This window comes from Euprymna scolopes, chromosome 36 (genome assembly GCF_053919585.1).
Source record: "Euprymna scolopes isolate OS-2025 chromosome 36, ASM5391958v1, whole genome shotgun sequence".
Lineage (NCBI taxonomy): Eukaryota > Metazoa > Mollusca > Cephalopoda > Sepiida > Sepiolidae > Euprymna > Euprymna scolopes.
Genome location: NC_136517.1, coordinates 63,991,297 through 64,012,176, shown reverse-complemented (window position 1 = coordinate 64,012,176; position 20,880 = coordinate 63,991,297). Strand labels below are relative to the sequence as shown.

The 20,880-nt window shown below is 32.2% G+C and overlaps 1 protein-coding gene across 1 annotated transcript in view; it reads right to left on the bottom strand.

Annotated features, from left to right (window-relative positions):
• LOC145260545 (uncharacterized) overlaps positions 1-20,880 on the bottom strand; it is an 80,284-nt gene that overhangs the window by 32,674 nt on the left and 26,730 nt on the right. Inside the window, exons 2-3 of the mRNA XM_080118768.1 lie at positions 15,154-15,190; positions 3,915-4,034 (exon numbers count right to left, since the gene is read on the bottom strand). Coding sequence (XP_079974894.1) covers positions 3,915-4,034; positions 15,154-15,190 — 157 coding nt within the window. The remainder of the gene's footprint in view (positions 1-3,914; positions 4,035-15,153; positions 15,191-20,880) is intronic.

Genomic DNA, 20,880 nt, shown 5'->3' with positions numbered 1-20,880 from the left:
CAGAGCGTTGATGATGTAAAGATAAAAGCTTGGTTTTAGATGCATTAAAAGTAACAAGCCACCTCTTTCCCCACTGAACCACTTGCTCAAGATCAGAGGAGAGAGAATCAGAGAGAACTTGGTTGTTTACGGTCTTAGATGTGCTACCATAGATAGTAGTGCCATCAGCATAGATGTCTACAAATGATGTAAGGATGTAATTTGGAAGATCATTAATATAGATCAGGAAGAGAGTAGGGCCCAGGATGCAATCGTCCCAGAAAGGTAGCCTCCGTCGAGAGATTCGCTAATCCTATGAGATATAACTGTAAACACATCTGCTGTAGATCTAGCAGAACAGAAACCATATTGTGTGTCACTAAGAAGGTTATTTTTTGTTGAGATGGTTGATTACTTTTCTATTTAACACAGATTTCAGCAACTTACTCATGACGCACAGGAGACTTATTGGCCTGTACTGTAAGGGAGATGACCGATCACCTGAATTCTTAAATACGGGGCATACTGATGAGATTTTCCAGGGTGACGGGAAGCTATTCTCCTTAAGACAACGTTTAAACAGTTTTGTAAGGATAGGCGCAAGTTCTGGTTGAAGTCTTGAGTACTATAATTGGAATACCATCAGGGCCGGTTGCTTTACTGGAATCAAGGTTCTTGATTAGCTTGGCAACATCACATACAGATATTTGTATATCACATAGCATGTTTTCTGATACAGGGGGTTGGCAGCCTTGGTCGCAAAGGTTAGAATTAGCTGCAAAGTTCTTGGCAAAGAGTTTGGCTTTGTCTGATGCTGACGAGATTTATGAGAGTTGGGATAGAGCACATGCTTTTGTTCAGGATTCTGTTTGCTATTTGCCAAAACTGGTGGGAACCAAGCCGCTGCTCAGCTACTTTGGACTTCACGGACTGAGCATACAACTCTCTTGCATTCTTTATTACTTTTTTTACAGTGGTTGCTGGCAGTTCTGAAAGCAGCTTTAGTCTCAGTACATCTATTGCGTTGGAAGCAATGGAAAAAGTGATTTCTATGCGCAATGGCAGCAGTACATTCTGGAAAGAACCACGGCTGGCTGTTAGGTTTTTGCTGGAATTTTTTTGAGGGTATGAAACGAACTATACCTACAATTAACCATTCTGTCAGGTCTGATACTATAGAGAACACATCCTTTTTAAACATGGAATGCAGAGGTAGATCTGATATAAATGTGCGGAAGCTATCCCAGTCAGCCATAGAGTGTCAATATACTGTACGATGGATAGGTACATCTGGGGACTTATTACATTTCATTTTTTTTTTATCTTAACTGATACAACTGAGTAGTCGGAAGATCCAAGTGGAGACAAAACAGAAGCTGAACACAGTTCTGGGCAAGTTGTGAGAAAGAGGTCTAGGAGACTTGCATACTGGCTGTCAGAATCGGGAACACAGGTGGGTTCGTGAACAATCTGAGTGAGGTCATAAGCAATGGAGAAATCATGACAGAACCTCCCCTCATCATCAGTCTTGTTTGAGTGAGTTAACCATTCCACATTGTGAACCTTGAAGTCTCCACAGACATGAATATTAGCTAAAGGATAAGCAGATAGGGCGTGGTCAATTTTCTCAGATATGCTTTGAAAGATAGTAACTCCGCTGTTGTGGGGACGATAGAGAGCAAATATAAATGCAGTAGTTTGAGCTAGTGCAACCCGAAAGCATATATAGGGTAAGTTAGGATCTTCTCTGGAGATGTCCCTACCACATGGAAAGCCATCTTTTATATAAGCACATATTCCATGCCCATGGCGATCTTGGAGGGTGAGATTTGGAAGTTAAATTAGAGTATCCTTTAATTACGAACTCATCTAGGGAAATGGTCTGTCCAATGCCAGTTTAACTTAGAAATAATATGTCTGGTTTAGTCTCCTGTAATTGGGTTTCAACCTCTGGAAGGTTAGAACGTAGACCCCTGATGTTAGAGAAGGAGACCTGGTAGTGGGGGTCTACGTTAGAAGTTGGAGATATGGGTTTAATCGTGTTTTTTATTGAGACTTTTCATGATGGTGTTTTGGGATTTGCGGACTAGGTTGACAGACATGCCTGATGCAGGGCAGAGAGGGAAAGGAAGAGAGAAATAGAAATGAAGAATTTTTTTTTTGTAGCACATGAAAAGGTAAAGCCGTAACAATTACCCACTAATATGGCATCAAGAGGCCCCACCAGAAGCTACTTCATGGTCCAGAATCCATTCACCAAATGGCAATACAGCAGCCCTAGTACTTTGCACCTGCCGATAGGACAGCCTCCTTAGTGGTTAATCCAAGAAGAACCGACGTAGCTAACCAGCAGAGCATTACTATTAGGCATGTGCTGCACAATGTGAGGATGTTTGAAAGTGAAACCTGGCCAGTGAGGGTGGTGGGCATGCGTTGTATGGAGAGAAATGATATGAGAATGATACAATGGATAACGCAAGTCAACTTAGATCAACTTAGAGATCTAAGGACCTCAGAGGAAGATTAAATCTTGACAATATCATGGTGACACTGATGATTAGTAATTGCAGAAGTTCTTTAACTGCCAGAGGAAAATGTTTCAAAAGTGTCAGGCTGAAAAGAGTACTGGGCAAACGTTTGTAAATACATAAAAATCATAATGAATATAAACCCAATTTTTAATGGGGTATTCTATTAAATGGATTGACTAAACTAAATTTGAAGGGCTCTACTTGGAATTGTGAAAAGGCGAATTTCTTGTTTTTCTCTTTTCATGCATTTTTTATATTTTTTATACTCATCTCTAAAATATTTTTAACTGTCTCATCATCACATTCAACGTCAATTATAAGTTCCAGCCTATTCATGATTTCTGGTGAAGATCTTTTTTAGGTTATGTGAAATATAAGTGATGTCAACAGTTTTTGTTACTTTTTTAAGGTCAGCTGTTATGTTAGTATGACTGATGTTTGTGCATCACTTACCGTGTGGCAATTCACCATCTAAAGACGGTGTAGTTCTCATTTTTGTCAGCGCTTACTAAGGTCTAAGATGGCTATTTGAACTTGTCCTTGTGTTCACTACACAGGTCATGATGATCCACTTGTTATTATCTGGATTTGATGTTTAATTTTGACACAGACTGTAGTATTAAATATGTGATCTCGGTCACTGATGTCCAAGTTGAGATATTTTAACTTAAGATTAATCTGTCATGTTTCTTAATTAATGCTCATTAATTAAAGAAAGAGTTTTCAAAAGGTATATTTTATATTCAAATATTGGTCAACATTTATTCAACAATTCTATACATACTTATTACTACATAATCTTGGAACTTTTCATTTAAAATTTTAAGCAGTAATTTAAATTTAACATTCAAAACTTATTACGTGGATAAAAAAACAAAAAAAAAAAAAACATTTTTCTCGCAAAAACATTTTTCAGGCATTAGAAAGAATTTCATGGCATTCTCCTAATTAATTAAAAGAAGCCAACAATAAGTAAGATAGATTCTGATCCAGAAAACAGCAATTCTCCTTTTTGTCTAAAACATTGCTCATGGAATGCAAGGACTAAAGAACAAAATAAAGGAAGTAAGTAAATGCATGTTTTTTTTTTTATGTAATGCAATCCAGTATTGCTTCCTGCCATCTTAGAATACTACATGCCACTAGACTTAAACAACACCAGATCAAAGGAAGTGTCATTGGTGATTAAGCAACCTTTGCTTTGCTATAAACTTTTTGTTGTATTGTTACAATCTCAGGATGAGGAGATGAAATGGGGCCAGTCATTGGAATTATGACAACCATAATGTATATAACAGTCAAAAACTTGTGAACACTATCATGTCCAAAACGTTAAAAAATTAAAATATTGAAAAAAAAAAAATCAGCAAATTATATTTTAAAAGAGAAAATATTTCTACTCACAAGATTTCCATTCAAGTGTAAAAACCTTTATATGTTTTGATACATTAAATTCCTTCGGATTTTGGGGCCAATTGTTGGCTAAGTTCCGATTGCAATGGAGCATTAATGTATCATTACAGTCTGGAAAAAGAAAAGACACAAATACAGAACAGATAAATTTACTGTCATAATGTTTTATACATATCTTGTAGCAGTAATAGTCACCTCATGTTGCTTGTGTGGAGATATCTTACAGATCAGAAGATTTCTAAGGAAAAACAATTCCAAATATAATTATGATATTTGTCTTGAAATTTTCTTAAAAAGAATAAATTTAATATTTCCAATATGATGTCAATTAATAAAAAAATAAATTTAAAAAAAAAACTGTGGTGGTGTTTTGAAGAAAAAGTCTTTATGTTTAGCAAGTAGATTTTTTTAAGAGTTATGGTTTTATTTGTTAAGATATGATTTTGAAGTTCTGAATCGAACTGAAGGCAAAAAATTTGAAAACCTTTAAAGTTCTTGTGAACATTGCATTTCTTACAGACAGCTGTAAAATAATTTTAACGAATTTGTATCTGTTTTTATATATTTCGAATCTTAAAAATACTAATAAAAATTATTTAAATGCTTAAAGCTTTTTTCAATACATTTTTCACTGAGCTATTCTTTGTTTTATTTTATTTTCGTTTTATGAAATAAAAAAAATCTTGTTTCTTTATATTTTAATATATTTAAGACATTTTATGGACTTAACCAATGACTGCCGCTAATTATCCCAGATGTAATCGAAGGAAAATTTTCAAGGAGGTCTGAAAAATTCTGTAAACATTTAACTCTTACAGAAATTTAAATGTTTTAACTGTTAACAGGATTTCAATGACTACAGATAAGCAAACAGACTTATATGGAGAGTTTTGCAATGCATCACAAAAAAACCCCAGAAGTTGTATATGTAGAGACTCAACAGTTTATTTGGTAACAGAATTATATGCATTTTAAAGCAATTGCCTCCGATGGGAACAATCATCTCGAGGTGGATACAGGATGATTTAGACATTTTTGCAACAATGCCCTTGTCTATAGTGGCAAACGCCTCTTCGATGGCAGCCTTCAAAGAGTATGTGACGTGGTCATGCTTAATGGTCTCAATCACGTCCAAAGAGAAATAGTCAAATGGGTGGCAGTCAGGCAAGAAGGGTGGCCACAAGTTAAATGACCAGTTGTAAAGAACATTGTTAAGCAGTCATGCCTGGACTGTCACCGTTATGTACAGTCGAAACATCCTGCTGAAAAGATGTAAGGGTTAGGGGGCGCCTGATGGCAATCTCCTGCATCCAGAGCTTCACCACACTTTTAAACACCTACGATTTCTATACATTTTAACAAGTGTAAGATTTTACTGCAACACCCAGTTATATAATAATGAAATGATACAATGCCTTGTTATATGATAATGAAATGATGCAATGCCTTGTTATATAATAATGAAATGATACAATGCCTTGTTATATAATAATGAAATGATACAATGCCTTGTTATATAATAATGAAATGATACAATGCCTTCTTATATAATAATGAAATGATACAATGCCTTCTTATATAATAATGAAATGATACAATGCCTTCTTATATAATAATGAAATGATACAATGCCTTCTTATATAATAATGAAATGATACAATGCCTTCTTATATAATAACTAGCGGGGGTACCCGGCGTTGCCCGAGTGTTTGTTTCCGGGACCGGGGGGGGGGGAGTTTAAAAAAAATGTTATGGTAGGTAAGTAGGAAGGATCAAACCCGGAGTCATGAGTAAAAGTAGGAAAATAAAGTGTGAAAAAAAACAAAAACATCTGCAACGTTAACAGTTCGGCCACCGAGAAAAGTCCATTCCAGTTGTTTAGGAAAAAAAAAAAAAAAACGACTACAGTAGGTCGGCGCGAACGTGAAAATATAATGTGAATTGTCCAGCACGCTAACCACTATGCCACAGAGCACTGCAGCTTAGTTTAGTGATTTTAAATAAGTTCACATGAAAGAACTACGAAGCCAAACCGGTGTTCTCTTCTCAACTGTTCCTTGTGAACGATCCCCAAACGGTGTTAAGTGGTGGCAGGGGGAGGAGGAATTTATTAGAGAGAAAATATTTTACCACTTCCATTGATCTTAACCGATTTTGGCCGTGACTTCTCAGCAGAAAAAGTATAGAAATCTAAGATTATCGAGGAATTTGAGAAATAATAAGCCTATAACACACCTCAGATATTGTTCTGCCGTTTGTGCATATTATATTTGCATGAAATATCTTGATTTTTAATCCTATTAATGTCAAAATCAGACGGGAAAAAATGAGTTCATTTTATTTATATAGAAGATAGATGAAATGATACAATGCCTTCTTATATAATAATGAAATGATACAATGCCTTCTTATATAATAATGAAATGATACAATGCCTTCTTATATAATAATGAAATGATACAATGCCTTCTTATATAATAATGAAATGATACAATGCCTTCTTATATAATAATGAAATGATACAATGCCTTCTTATATAATAATGAAATGATACAATGCCTTCTTATATAATAATGAAATGATACAATGCCTTCTTATATAATAATGAAATGATACAATGCCTTGTTATATAATAATGAAATGATACAATGCCTTGTTATATAATAATGAAATGATACAATGCCTTCTTATATAATAATGAAATGATACAATGCCTTCTTATATAATAATGAAATGATACAATGCCGTCTTATATAATAATGAAATGATACAATGCCTTCTTATATAATAATGAAATGATACAATGCCTTCTTATATAATAATGAAATGATACAATGCCTTCTTATATAATAACGAAATGATACAATGCCTTGTTATATAATAACGAAATGATACAATGCCTTCTTATATAATAATGAAATGATACAATGCTGTCTTATATAATAATGAAATGATACAATGCCTTCTTATATAATAATGAAATGATACAATTCCTTCTTATATAATAATGAAATGATACAATGCCTTCTTATATAATAACGAAATGATACAATGCCTTGTTATATAATAACGAAATGATACAATGCCTTGTTATATAATAATGAAATGATACAATGCCTTGTTATATAATAATGAAATGATACAATGCCTTGTTATATAATAATGAAATGATACAATGCCTTCTTATATAATAATGAAATGATACAATGCCTTCTTATATAATAATGAAATGATACAATGCCGTCTTATATAATAATGAAATGATACAATGCCTTCTTATATAATAATGAAATGATACAATGCCTTCTTATATAATAATGAAATGATACAATGCCTTCTTATATAATAACGAAATGATACAATGCCTTGTTATATAATAACGAAATGATACAATGCCTTCTTATATAATAATGAAATGATACAATGCCGTCTTATATAATAATGAAATGATACAATGCCTTCTTATATAATAATGAAATGATACAATGCCTTCTTATATAATAATGAAATGATACAATGCCTTCTTATATAATAACGAAATGATACAATGCCTTGTTATATAATAACGAAATGATACAATGCCTTGTTATATAATAATGAAATGATACAATGCCTTGTTATATAATAATGAAATGATACAATGCCTTGTTATATAATAATGAAATGATACAATGCCTTGTTATATAATAATGAAATGATACAATGCTACCCCACTCTAAAATATTTGTTTTCATATTATTCTTAAATGCCATTTAAACGTATTAGGCAAAAAAAAGTAGACCATCATTTTTTTTTTTTACTAGTGGTCAAATGATGTTGGGGCACGTCATAAAAAATTTACATGTTAAATTACAGCTACATTGTATTACATGCAGAGAAGGGGGTAACACTGTGTCACGCGTTGGATGTACCTATTACCTTATTAAAAAAAATAAAACAACTGATTAGGCTATTTTGATAGTACAGACCCGTTTTTTACTCTGACCTTAGTACATTTAATATTTAACAAATTGATTATTAAAAATAACGTATGTTTACTTTGAACATAGATATCATTTTCGAAAAAAGTATTGCAAGTGCTCTGTCTTATCATTAAATGTTATAAACATTGTCCAACAAAACTAAGCTGTTGGTTTAATTCTACAATAGATAAACTTCTGTTTACATTATGCGACTTATCGTTGTCCAGCGAACGAGTCATTTTCAGTGATTGTTTGAAGAAGTCATTTCGAGGACCGTAATGTACGTTACTCGTGTAGATTAAAGTGTTTCTCTTTTTCGCAACTCCTACAACTTTCGCTGCACGTTCAGTCCTGACTTCTCCGGATAATTTTTGTATTTTTTCACACACCCCCCCACACACACACACATAAAAGCCTTGGATTACTTTTTTCCATTAGTTTTTGGGGAAATGCAAATAGTGTAAAACAAAAATATATTATTTCTTCCTATTTCACAATGGTCTGTTATTTAAATAAACCGTTCTGTTTATAATGTTTACTTTTGCAGCTTACTTAAAACGGTCACTTTCTTAAATAGCGTTTACATTTATACTTGGTAACGTACAGGTGACTACAGGAATTTAGTTCACTTTAAGGGACACCGGGCTCAATAGTCTTTTGCCACCCTAACTCCAGTCTTGCCAACAAAAATACCTTGCCCTGAACTATGCCCTGAACCTTCCAGTAAATTTTGCGAAAACCCCACCCCCAAGAAAATGGGGTGTGTATTCCAAAAACCATTTTTAACATGAGGTAGAGGTTTGGCCAACAAAAACAGCAGTATTTTAAATTTTTATGCTGGGCGGAGAGGGGGGGCATGTTACCACCAGGCCACGCCAGTGAATAGGTCCTGCTAGTTTTTCATATATTTTCAATTGCTCTATCTAGCAAGATTAATTATAATATAACGATGACCGTACCTGCACCAATCACACTGGGCGTCCTTTACCTCGTCGGATTCCACCCGATGTGGCAGGTGTTCTTCGATCGTACCTTGTCTCATTACAAGTTAGCCTGTTGATTGTCCTTATCCACTGTTTTCATGGAGGGGCGCTTTGCCTCTCAATCGAATCATCTCCTACCCTGTGTAGGTAGTCTCTGGGTACATCAATCACTCTGCTGGTCCTTGTGGCTTGCTGCAAAATGAAGAGTCCTCACCACAAACAAACAGAACTCCGGTTTATAACAGTTACAAACTATTTATTGTTTTCATTACTTCATAACAGCTACTGTCTAATTTGAGGTGACTGACTATAACAGTGAAACGATGCAAGACCAGACCAGTAAAGTCACAGATTTCCCATTAACACAGGCTAGTTAACATAACATCAGGCCCTGAGGGCTCCCAAATTGGGAGCGCTGGACAAATCCAGCCATTCAGTTTGCTGGCTACCACTCTTCTCTTTTTAGAATTCCTTTTACTAAATCCAACCCCTTTTTCCCCACCTCTCCTTCAGAGAGTGGTTACAAACACCCTTCCTTTCTTCCTCTTAGAGCTTACCCTTCGTCTTGTCCACTCAGTACAAATTAATAGGATAAAAGGGAAAGAGAGAGAGCTCTCTCTCCCTTTTATCCTATTAATTTGTACTGAGGTTTTTACTTATTATCAAATTAGGAGTGATTAGTCATTCAGAGTCGAACAATACCTGGCAGCGACTCCTACCCTTGACCCCCAGCTGTCAGCTAAGATATCTGGGTATCTTCATATCGCTCAACAGAGGGTTTAAAAACAACTTTTTCGTTGATAACAGATATATAACGACAATGAGATAAAAACAATTATTTGTTTTTTCTCTTTCTGACAAAATCCCATAGACATTTCTGGTGTGTTCCAATCAGACATCAACACCTCCTCTTCTGCCCTCTCTTCCTCTATTTGACAAGCAAGGCCATCTGGTGTCGCCCGACGTCTTGCCATAATAAAATTGTTGACCAACGATCAGGCGATTCCATCTTTTAAAAAACTGGATGACAAAATGAATTTATATTTTATACACACACGAGCAGGGTGCCTGGCATTTCCCGGTCGTTAGATACACTTAAATATGATATTTTGATTAATGCAGATTTTGTATTATATTATATTGGAACCAATATATAGTAATGATTTTAAAAAAAAAAAAAAAGAAAAGAAAAAAAATGACTCGTGCGCCACCACCGAAAATCGAAACCCAAATGTTTAGCTTACGATTTATTTTTTTCCCCTACCATAATGACTAAGCTATGAAGACATGTTTGCTGCAAGGCTAAAAATTAAAACATGAACCAATAGCTATTACGTTATGCATACATATTTGTAATGTCGACGTTCGACTTTCACTTGGCAAATTCCATTTCTTTAATTTTCAAACTTTTGTAAAGATTTTCCCAGGCTGAAACACAAATATAAAGTTTCGCATAGGTTCGAATACCCTATATATTAAGTTTCATGTCGAAACCAAAAACTTTAGGAGTTTGGTTGGCAAATTTTTTAAACAAAAATATATACGCATACATAAATATGGAAAGAGTTATGTTTACTACTTTTACGCAAATATTATGCAAGTATAAATCACGTAGAATATTGCATTAATATAATTACATGTAATAGTCAACTAAAGATGATCATTCCTTAAAACCGAAAAAACTAATTAAAATGAATGTCTAAAAAATATGCAAATTAGCTAGATCTTTTGCTAGGGAATGTAATTCCACGGCCCATATATAGCAAAGTTGTATTTTCTTTTTAAATAGAAAAAAAAAGAAGCTTTATTATGAATATCGATACACAAAAAAAAAAAAAAAAAAAAAAAAATCTTTAGGAATATATATATATACTAGCATGGGTGCCCGGCGTTGTCTGGGTGTTTGGAGGTGAATGCTGAGCAAAAAAAAACAAAAACAAAAAAAAAACGGTCAATTTTTTAAACTTTACCCCTATTATGACCCCTTAAAATTTATTGTTTTGGGGTCACATCAAGTTATTAAGTTAGATCCATGTCCAAGGAACCCATATCTATAATTTCAAGTGTTTAGACCCAAAATTATCGGAGGAGTTTGGTAGAGTTCTCACAGGTCAAATCGTTGAACTTTGACCCCCTTAATCGCCAAATCTCTGGCCGAAAATCGATCACAAAGATTTTCCCAAATCTCAATACCCTGTATATCAAATTTCGTGTCCATAGACTGAAAATTGACAGAGTTATTACGAAGGAAAATGTACACAGACACACAGACACGTTCACTTTTATAGATATATAGATTTATATATGTATATATACATGTGTGTGTGTATGTGTGTTTGTGTGTGTAATATATATTAGTGTATATATATATATGTGTATATATATGTGCATATATATACAGAGAGTGAGAGAGAGAGAGAGTTTTACCGGTCTTTGTACCTCGGGCGGACTTTTTGTCCGGCCATCTCCTGTGACGTCCGACTATTTTAAACTTAATAAGTTCCGAAGATTTTAATTATTATCACTGCTTGCATTCTAATATCTAAATAGATTTAATTAAATCCACCAACACAATACTCACCTTATTTTCTGCTTTCTTAATTCTTCGTATTGTTCCTATAATCATAGGACATTTTTCAGTTGACAATGACCTAAATAAACCATATTGTTTCTAGCCGACAAAAAACTTATCCTGTCTTAACTCCAATCTAGTCTTATAATAATCACACACACACACACACACACACACACACACATATACATAGCGTGCCAAATTATTAACCAGATAACATTTTTTACCAGTTTCAGAAACTTACCAGTAGTTTCGTATCAAAAGATTTGGAAACGTTGGCAATGCTGAGCTGCGCGTACTGTGAAATTTCCGTACTGTTCTTCGCAATGTAAACAACTTGCCATCGTAATTGCTGCATCAACGGTATTTGAGGTGTGTCAAATTATTGACAAGGCAGTTTGTTTCATCAATAAAATGGGTCGTAAAGACAGTTTGAGTAGTTCTGAAAAGAGTACTATTACGGAACAGCTAGCAAAGGGTAAAACTATGGTCGAAATATCGAAATGATAGGAAGGTACCAGCAAACTGTGAAGAACTTTGTCAAGAACCCTACAAAGTTAGGTAAGAGAGCTTATAAAGGTAAATCTAGAGTTGTTTCATGCCTTTCTCTACTCCAAATTAAACGTAAAGTTGTTAAAAACATGTGCAGACAAGTCAAGAAGTCTTTGACCAAGCCGGATTGAAGAATGTCTCAAAAAGTACTCGATGTCGCCTTCTGAAAGAAGTGGCAAAGTCTGCTAAGCCTGTAACAAAGCCTCCATTAAAGCAACATCACATACAAAACCGATTAAAAATGGCAGAGGACAACATGAAAACGGATTTTTCCAAAGTTTTGTTCACGGATGAAGTGTGTGTTACTCTTGATGGCCCAAATGGTTAGGACAAGAGATGGGTCCTAGATGGACAACATCTTCATTAGCGTTTAAGGCGCCAACAATGGTGGTGGTGGTGAGATAATGATTTGAGCTGGGCTTATCGGAGGTACTTTAGATGGCCCATGGAGAGTCCCAGAAGGCATAAAAATAACGTCAAATACTATATAGCTTTTCTGAAGGTGCACTTTGAACCATGACTGAAGAAGCAAAGGTTGACGTTCAGAAGAACCATTATTTTTAAGCAGGATAATGCTCCCTCGCAAGCAGTAAGCAAAAGCATAGAGTATTTGCAACAACTGGGGTTCTCTGGACTACGGAAGATGGAGTGGCCTGTGAATTCACCAGATTTGAACCCAATTGAAAATCTTTGGAGTATCATGAAGCGACTCCTCTATGCAGGTGGACGCCAATTTAAGAGCAAAGATGAGTTGTGAGGTATCCCGAAGAATAACTGTTGACGAAATCACAAATTTGACTAATTCTGTGGACTAACGTCTTTTACAAGTACTTCATAAAAAAGGATCGCATATTCCCTACTAATTATGTCAACGTAGAAATTGCTATGTAGTTATTGTGTTCTAAGCATTTTTCCTAGTTCATTTAATGTTTGAAAATTATTTCAATGATCAAGTTATGGGTATATTGTATTTATTTTCTCAACCTCGTTAATAACTTGGCACACTGAAATCAACAGATATTCCTGCCTTCTGCCATAGTTTCGTCAATACTGCTTTAAATACTTTTATTTTTTGACTGAAGTAGCTGAATAGTATTGTAATCAATTTCTCAAAGTTTCATGGATTTTTATTCCGTTGTTCCTTAAGTATTTAAAAATGTAAACTTGTTAATAATTTGATACGCAGTATATATATATATATATATATATATATATATATATATATATATATATATACTAGCAGGGGTGCCCGGCGTTGCTCGGGTGTTTGGAGGTGTATGCTGTGCAAAAAAAGCAAAAAAACAAAAAAAATGGTTAATTTTTTAAAACTTTGACCCCTATTATGACCCCTTAAAATTTATAGTTTCGGGTTCAAATCACTTTATTAAGTTAGATCCAGGTTCAAGGAACCTATATCTAAAATTTCAAGTGTCTAGACCCAAAATTGTTGGAGGAGTTTGGTAGAGTTCTTAAAGGTCAAATCGTTGAAATTTGACCCCTTAGCAGCCAAATTTCTGGCTGACACCCATCACATCGATTTTCCCAAATCTCAGTAACCAGTATTTCAAATTTCGAGTCTATAGACTAAAAATTGACAGAGTTATTGCGTAGGGAAATGTACACAGACAGACACGTTCACTTATATATATATATATATATATATATATATATATATAAGCGTGGCTCAGAAGGTGGAGAGTTGTAGGTTTGGTTTCGATTCTAGCTGATAGCACCCAAGTCATATATATGTTTTAGTTTTTATTTCACTACTATATATTAGGTTCAATATAATAATCAATAGAGAATTATCTATAATAATAAATACGTAATCTGCATAAATTAAACTATAATATGTAAGCGTATCTTACGAGTGTGCAACGGCGGGTGGCTTGCTTATATATATATATATATATAAAATAAATAAAGTTTTGGATTTTACCGTCATTGGATAATTTACCTTTCACCAGACTATCCATTCACGTGAAATCACCTTTTTCTTCACCATATTCCCTCTGCTTCACTTTTTGTTATCAAGTAAGATCTTTAACTTACTTTCAGTTTCATCAAATATTTTTGTATGCAAAATCCGATCCCGCATTTTGCTAATTCCTACCCTCTGATTAGAAGGAAGGTATTTCTTCGAAACTCCACTGATTAAGGACTATCCACTTATTTAGTGTTTCCTTTTCAGATTAAATGTTTTTTTCAAAGTGTTTTTTAACATGTTTTATTAACTATTTGCTATATATATATATAAGTGCAAAATTTTGCTGAAAATTCAAAGACTCACGTTTTCTTTTTTTATAACCTTCGTTTATTTTCTGGATTTTTTTCCCATTACAGTTAGTAGGAAAGCAATTTTACGATTTATGTGTCCATAAAATATCCTGTCCCCACCCACTTCTTCAGATGGTTTTCCATTAGATTTTACAAAAGGTATATTTTTAACATGCTGAACATCGTATTCGGGTAAAAAGACTTCCAAAGGCATGCTTCCTCACTTCCACCCTCTATATATAAGTGAGAATGTGTGTGGAGGACACTTAACATCTATATAAACGAATTTTTGATCTACAAACTTGAAATTTGGTATATAGGGTATTCAGACATGTGGTAAACGTTTTAATCGGTTTTCATCTGGAAAAAGGGCAGCTAAGGGATAAAAATTTAGTACTTGGACGTTATTGGATTATTATCTGTTTGTTAACTAGTTCAAGAATCCGCATGTGAGGTTGTAAACATGACAGCATGCTTATGTTAAGAATAAGTAGGTTTGGTAACTTATAAATAACGTGGCAAGCTGGTCTAATGGTTATTGTGCATGCCTCACTATCTTTAGGTTTTGATCTCAGCTAGAGTATTTTTTTTTTTTTTTTTACTTACAAGAAGTGAACTGTTTAGAAAAAACAATACTCGCATGCGCATGTCTCAGTTTCATTTTTTTTTTACTTTTTAAAAATTTTTGTTAAAAGGAGTTTAATGTTACATTCAATACCTACGGTATTTCTGTTTATAATTAAGAAATTTGCATTAATTACAGTATAATATTTATGTGTATTTTACGACCAGGTAACGCCGGGCTGCTTGCTAGCAGGAAATAAAATTATGTTGCCATTATTTTCTATAAATGAATAGTGAGAAAGAAAAACGCTGATACTCACCTTTATCGTCATAAAAGCTGCTACTTGAGGTGCAGAACTAAAAAAATAGAAAAAATAAATTGGAGTTAAAAATACTAGCTTTAGTTTTGAGTGTTTTGTTTTATGGCATATCAATCGTTTTCTGGTTATTTAATGTCGAACACATTCATTTTGTTAAATTATGCATGTTAAGTAGTATAAGCATTAATTCAAATATTTGTTCAAGATTTGTTCTACTCATGGGTCATGAAGAGGTCACGAGGTCGACCCTCTCGAAATAAGCTGGACTTCAGAAAATCATAAGTGATATTACTTTTTTTTTTCTTTTGTTAATTATTAATTAGTTGGGTAAAATATAATGAAAGTGGTAGAAGTTGCCAATCTTCAAGTTTTGTATATAATACTTTGGATCAACAAAAGATGGTCTAAGAGTGTTAACTGAAACAGGCCACAGTAAAGTAACTGTTCTCAGATGGTGGCAATGTACAGGCATTCTACTGACTAGAAAATAAGGTATCGATTTGGAGTTGAACTATCGATTTGTTAATGATGTACATGATTACATATGGGTCAACATGGAGACGATCTCATAACAATGTCGATAAAAGCTTTTATGCTTCAAAATATTCTTTATATTGTAAACTATTTATCCATGGTATAATAATCCATGGTATAAAACTAATTGACAAGTTATTAATATGTAAAACCTGCATGGTTTTACATATTAATAACTTGTCAATTAGTTTTTATTTTCTAAATAGTCTCAATATTAGACAATAGATGTGACTGGCCAGCTGCACCACTGAATGTCGTTTTGTGTCTTATCAAGGGCTGTAGGAGGAGAACTTAAGTAGTCATTAGGGTTGAAGAATAGGCTAAGTAGGAAAGAAAAAAAAAGGTTAAAAGGACCGAGAAAGATTAATTTTTTTATAGCAGCCAATGTTCCAGAGAGTTAAAGGTCATGTCAGGGCATAAAAATATGAGATTAACCCTTCCACCTCCAAATACTTTTTACACTGGTTCATCGGTTTTGTGCTGTAATCTTTTGGATAATCAAGAAGAATTTTATCGCTAATACGTAAGCCTTAACCCCTATAATTGGTTTCAACATTAAAAACGGGCGCTTCTACACTATTGGGACGATATTTTGGAAATCGTAATACTGAATTTAACATGCAAGCAATGGTATCCATGCATTCCTTGTATTTGTAAGATGATTATATCAAAGAATTATGACAATCGAAAATTATTTAAAAAAATAAAAAATAGAATTTGATGAAATTATAAGATACAGGAGAGTTCAAAAGGGAGTTTATTTTCCGTTTCGATTTAAACAAGATGGCAATTTTTTTACTTGCTACCACGATTAAAGTTGTTGTTTTTTTTGTTTTTTTTAAATAATTCAGTAATATTTAGGCACCGCCAAAAATGGCCGCAAAATCAAGTTGTTGTTGTTTTTTAAAACTAAATTACATTTATTAAAATCCATTATTTCTGAGTAACTTTTTTTTTTCCAGAAAGATAAAACCCTGAATTTTATCATATAGAAAACAGAATAATGTAAAACTTTTTCTACTATTTTTAATTAAATTTTAAATGTTAAATTTTCCCAAAAAGTTAACAATTGACATTTTTTGTCTTGCACAAAAAACGTACATAAATATTTAAAAAAAAAAGGTTTTTGAAATAATTAATTTATTTATTTATTGTCTAACTAAGATTTAGGATGATTTTCTAAGAGAATATGCAAAAATATTATAATATAAGTACCTGAATTTAAAATAATTCCACTTATTCATATAGGTAACCAGATATTTCGCGTCGATGCAGAGTCGAGATCGACTCTGTTTACGTTTGCGGTTTATAAGAAGAAAACTATGGAAGACCAAACAGGCCAAAAAAACTTATTTTTCAGTGACGAAAATTTCAATGTATTATTAAGCTGAGGCTGGCCAGTACCAGATGGGTGACCATTTGTATGAGTTTGGTTTTTAATGTGTATGTGTGTGGAGGCCAGGCTCCCCAAAATGGGGGGTGGGTAATTTAAAGCAGAATAAAAAAAAATTATTTCAGCGCGTTTGGTCCACCGTAGTAGAAAGGCGGCAAACGTTTTCAAACGGGATCGAAAAAAATGATGCTATTTTTAACACAAAGGGTACAACATTTATCGAATTTTTTTTTTGTATCGATTATTCAAAGCATGCCCTGTTTAATAATCGTCATGCATTATTCGGCTCGCTAAAAAAAAAAATTGTTAATTTATTTATCAAAAATTTTAAAATGGCTTTTTTCGTATAAATATTAAAAAAATTTTTTTTTTGTTTTGCTTAACTTAAATTAATTATTTTACTTAACATATTCACCGAATTTCACACTTCAAAACTCAAAAGCGGGATAATTAAACACAATCGAAGTTCTGATATTCAGACGTCAAAATAAGGTATGCAAACAATTTTTTTTTTTTAAATCTATATTTCTGTCCCTTACAACAACACGATATGTTGTGTTCAGTTTCAGATGATTATTTTAAGCATATTTGTACCACCTCAAAACAAGGTTGTAAGTAAAATAAAATATATATATATAAATATCGTTTATGAAAAATAAGTACACTGTTATAAAGTTCATTCTTCTCCTAATAATCGCTGAAAATTTCGTATTAATCGGATAATTACCTGATTTTTGGTAGATTTTTAAAAAGACGGTCCGTCAAAAAGTACTGACCTGCCCCCCCCCCCAGTTTTGGCGGTGCCTAGTAATATTCAGCAAATTCCGACTGCATAATTTGAAGGCTACCATTGTAACTTATTAGAATTAACAACAACAAAAAATCAGTTGAAAGCATTGTTTTTTATCTGAAAACTATTTAATGACTACATTATTTTGCCCCTCCAATGCGATCTTATCCGAAGCTTTTTAGGGATAGGAGGATTTACATCTTAGATTTTTTACATATCAAAATATACTGAAATGATATGATAAAATATAATTTTAGTTCACAATCGTTGCCAATTTATACGATTTTCCAAAAAATAAAGAAAAAAAAAGTTGGAAAATATATTAAAATTATTTGAGTTTTACAGAAAAAAAATTATATTTTAAAATTTTCGCCTATGAAATTTCAAAACATTTCTGAAATAATTTATATTTTTTTTAATGATAGAATTTTTCAGAGTCTGAAAAAAAAGTGGAACATTGCCTCTTAAAACTTATGAATAAACGGACAATCTTACAGAAAAAAATGTTTTGGGTGTTGATATGATTTCTAGATATACACATCTATATATCTTTTTCATGATATTTCAAGTCAAAAGTAAGACTTTTTCTATTATATTTCACTTGACTATTGATTGAACCAAAACTTTAACCAGGTATGTGTATTTGTATTAATTTTTTTTCCATATATTTTTAATATTAAATCTTGCTGTTTTTCTTATATTTACGAAAAATTTGCTGCCATTGTTACATTTTGTCATTTTTTAAGGTTTTATCATATTGTGATGTTCAAATCAAATTTCGCTGGTTTTATGGAGTGTAAAATAATGTTTATATTTGATTTAAACCCTTCTTTTTTTTTTATCCTTCTTGAAGATAAAGTAACAATTAGGATGAATCAATTTCATTTTACTAGTTTTTACTTGTATTTTTTCTTATGAGTGTCAAAAAATAATGTTATATATATATATATATATATATATATATATATATATATATATATATATATATATATATATATATAAATCATCGCCTTACTGAAACTTAATAGCTTGTCACAATTCCACAAAGACGGAATTTATGTCACTGCACATGTTGTATAACACTTGACAGCTTTTTGTGTGTGTGGGGGGGGGGGTCTTGGATGGGCCTTCTTGCTTTCTATTACGTCATAGAAATTTTTTGAAAATTCAACTGTTCTATTTTGGTGATGACGGCACCGACCGTTGCTTATGTTAATCGCTTCTGAGAAAAAGAATTTCTTTATCAACTGCTAAACAAGCGCTGAATTCAACAGTCTGCCATCGAATTAGGGTTAATGATTTTTTTATCAACCTCTAAATTAAAACGTCTTTCAACAATCCACTGTCTGTGGCATTCGTGTAACTCGGCTTTTAACAAGTTCAGCTCTTGTGTATGGGTTCTCCCCTGCTAAATTCGTCTTTTAATTTTTATCAGCAATTGGTGCAAGATTGTTTTTCCATCAACAGAAACACCGTGAAGAACTCGTTTGTGTTCGTAAGTCATCTTTGAATTCAGTGTTTGATTCCAACATTGCCAATGGAGTCAATCATGTGGTCTCCATTGCTGCAAGAAAAAGATTTTCCTTCCAAACAGAATTACGACTTTAGCTTAAAATAAGTGACAATGTTTTTTCAGTTATAATGATACTTTGTTTTGACGAAATAACAGATTGCAGTCAATACAAACATCTCTTCTAGCTGAACACAAAAAAATCCATTAGTTTATGGCTTCTCAAAGATACAGAAACCAAAATCACCCTCCGCCTGTTTTTCTGTGAATAATATATATCAATTAGACCACACCACTAGAGATTTATCAGCTGCTGATCTATGGACATAAAATTTTACTGACTAGAGTGTATTTACTGACTGGAGTGGACATTTGTTTGTTTGAACCTTCGTTTTTATTTTATCAAAGAGGGTAACCAATATCTTATGTAGTTTCTTCTCTTAGCGAAATACTTTTTTCTCATTGCATGCATGTCGTTTGTAACATACATCTACACATGCAGCAGTGGACATGTTTACACAGCTGTTCATTTCTCTAACATGCAAGTCAGTAGATGCTCAATGGATGGTGGCATCTCCCTATAATCGTGACAGCAACCGTGATCACTAGTGTTTTAGTAGAAGAAATATCATTTTTTTCCTCTTATATGTTTGAAGATTCCTGTAAGTGTAATCTAGATAAAGTTGAGTTTTTTCTCGCTCCAACATTGATGTTAAAACCTTATTGTTTCTATTTAAAAATTATTAAAACAAATTTTTTAATATACCCGAACTTAATATACTCTGTGATAGATATGCAAATATATGAAGGTTAAGTAATTTGTATATTCCTTTGAACAAAAGTGTTAATTATTTTTTTATGTTTTATTAAAGAATTGGTTTCATTATACTTAATTCTGTTTACGCATAGTTTCTACATCGTGCATATTTGCATAGAATTTAAGATGAAAACGTTATAGCACACGGAAATTTTATTTTTCATATATATATATATATATATATATATATTATATATATATATATTATATATATATCATATATATATTATATATATATATACATATATATATATACATATATATATATATATACATAATATATATATATATACATATATATATATATATACATATATATATATATACATATATATATATATATATACATATATATATAATATATACATATATATATACATATATATATATATACATATATATATATATATATATATATATATATATACATATATATATATATATATACATATATATATATATATATATATATATATATTATATATATATATATACTATATATATATATATATATATACATATATATATATATATATATATATATACATATATATATATATATATATATACATATATATATATAATATATATATACATATATATATATATATATATACATATATATTATATATATATACATATATATATATATACACATATATATATATATACACATATATATA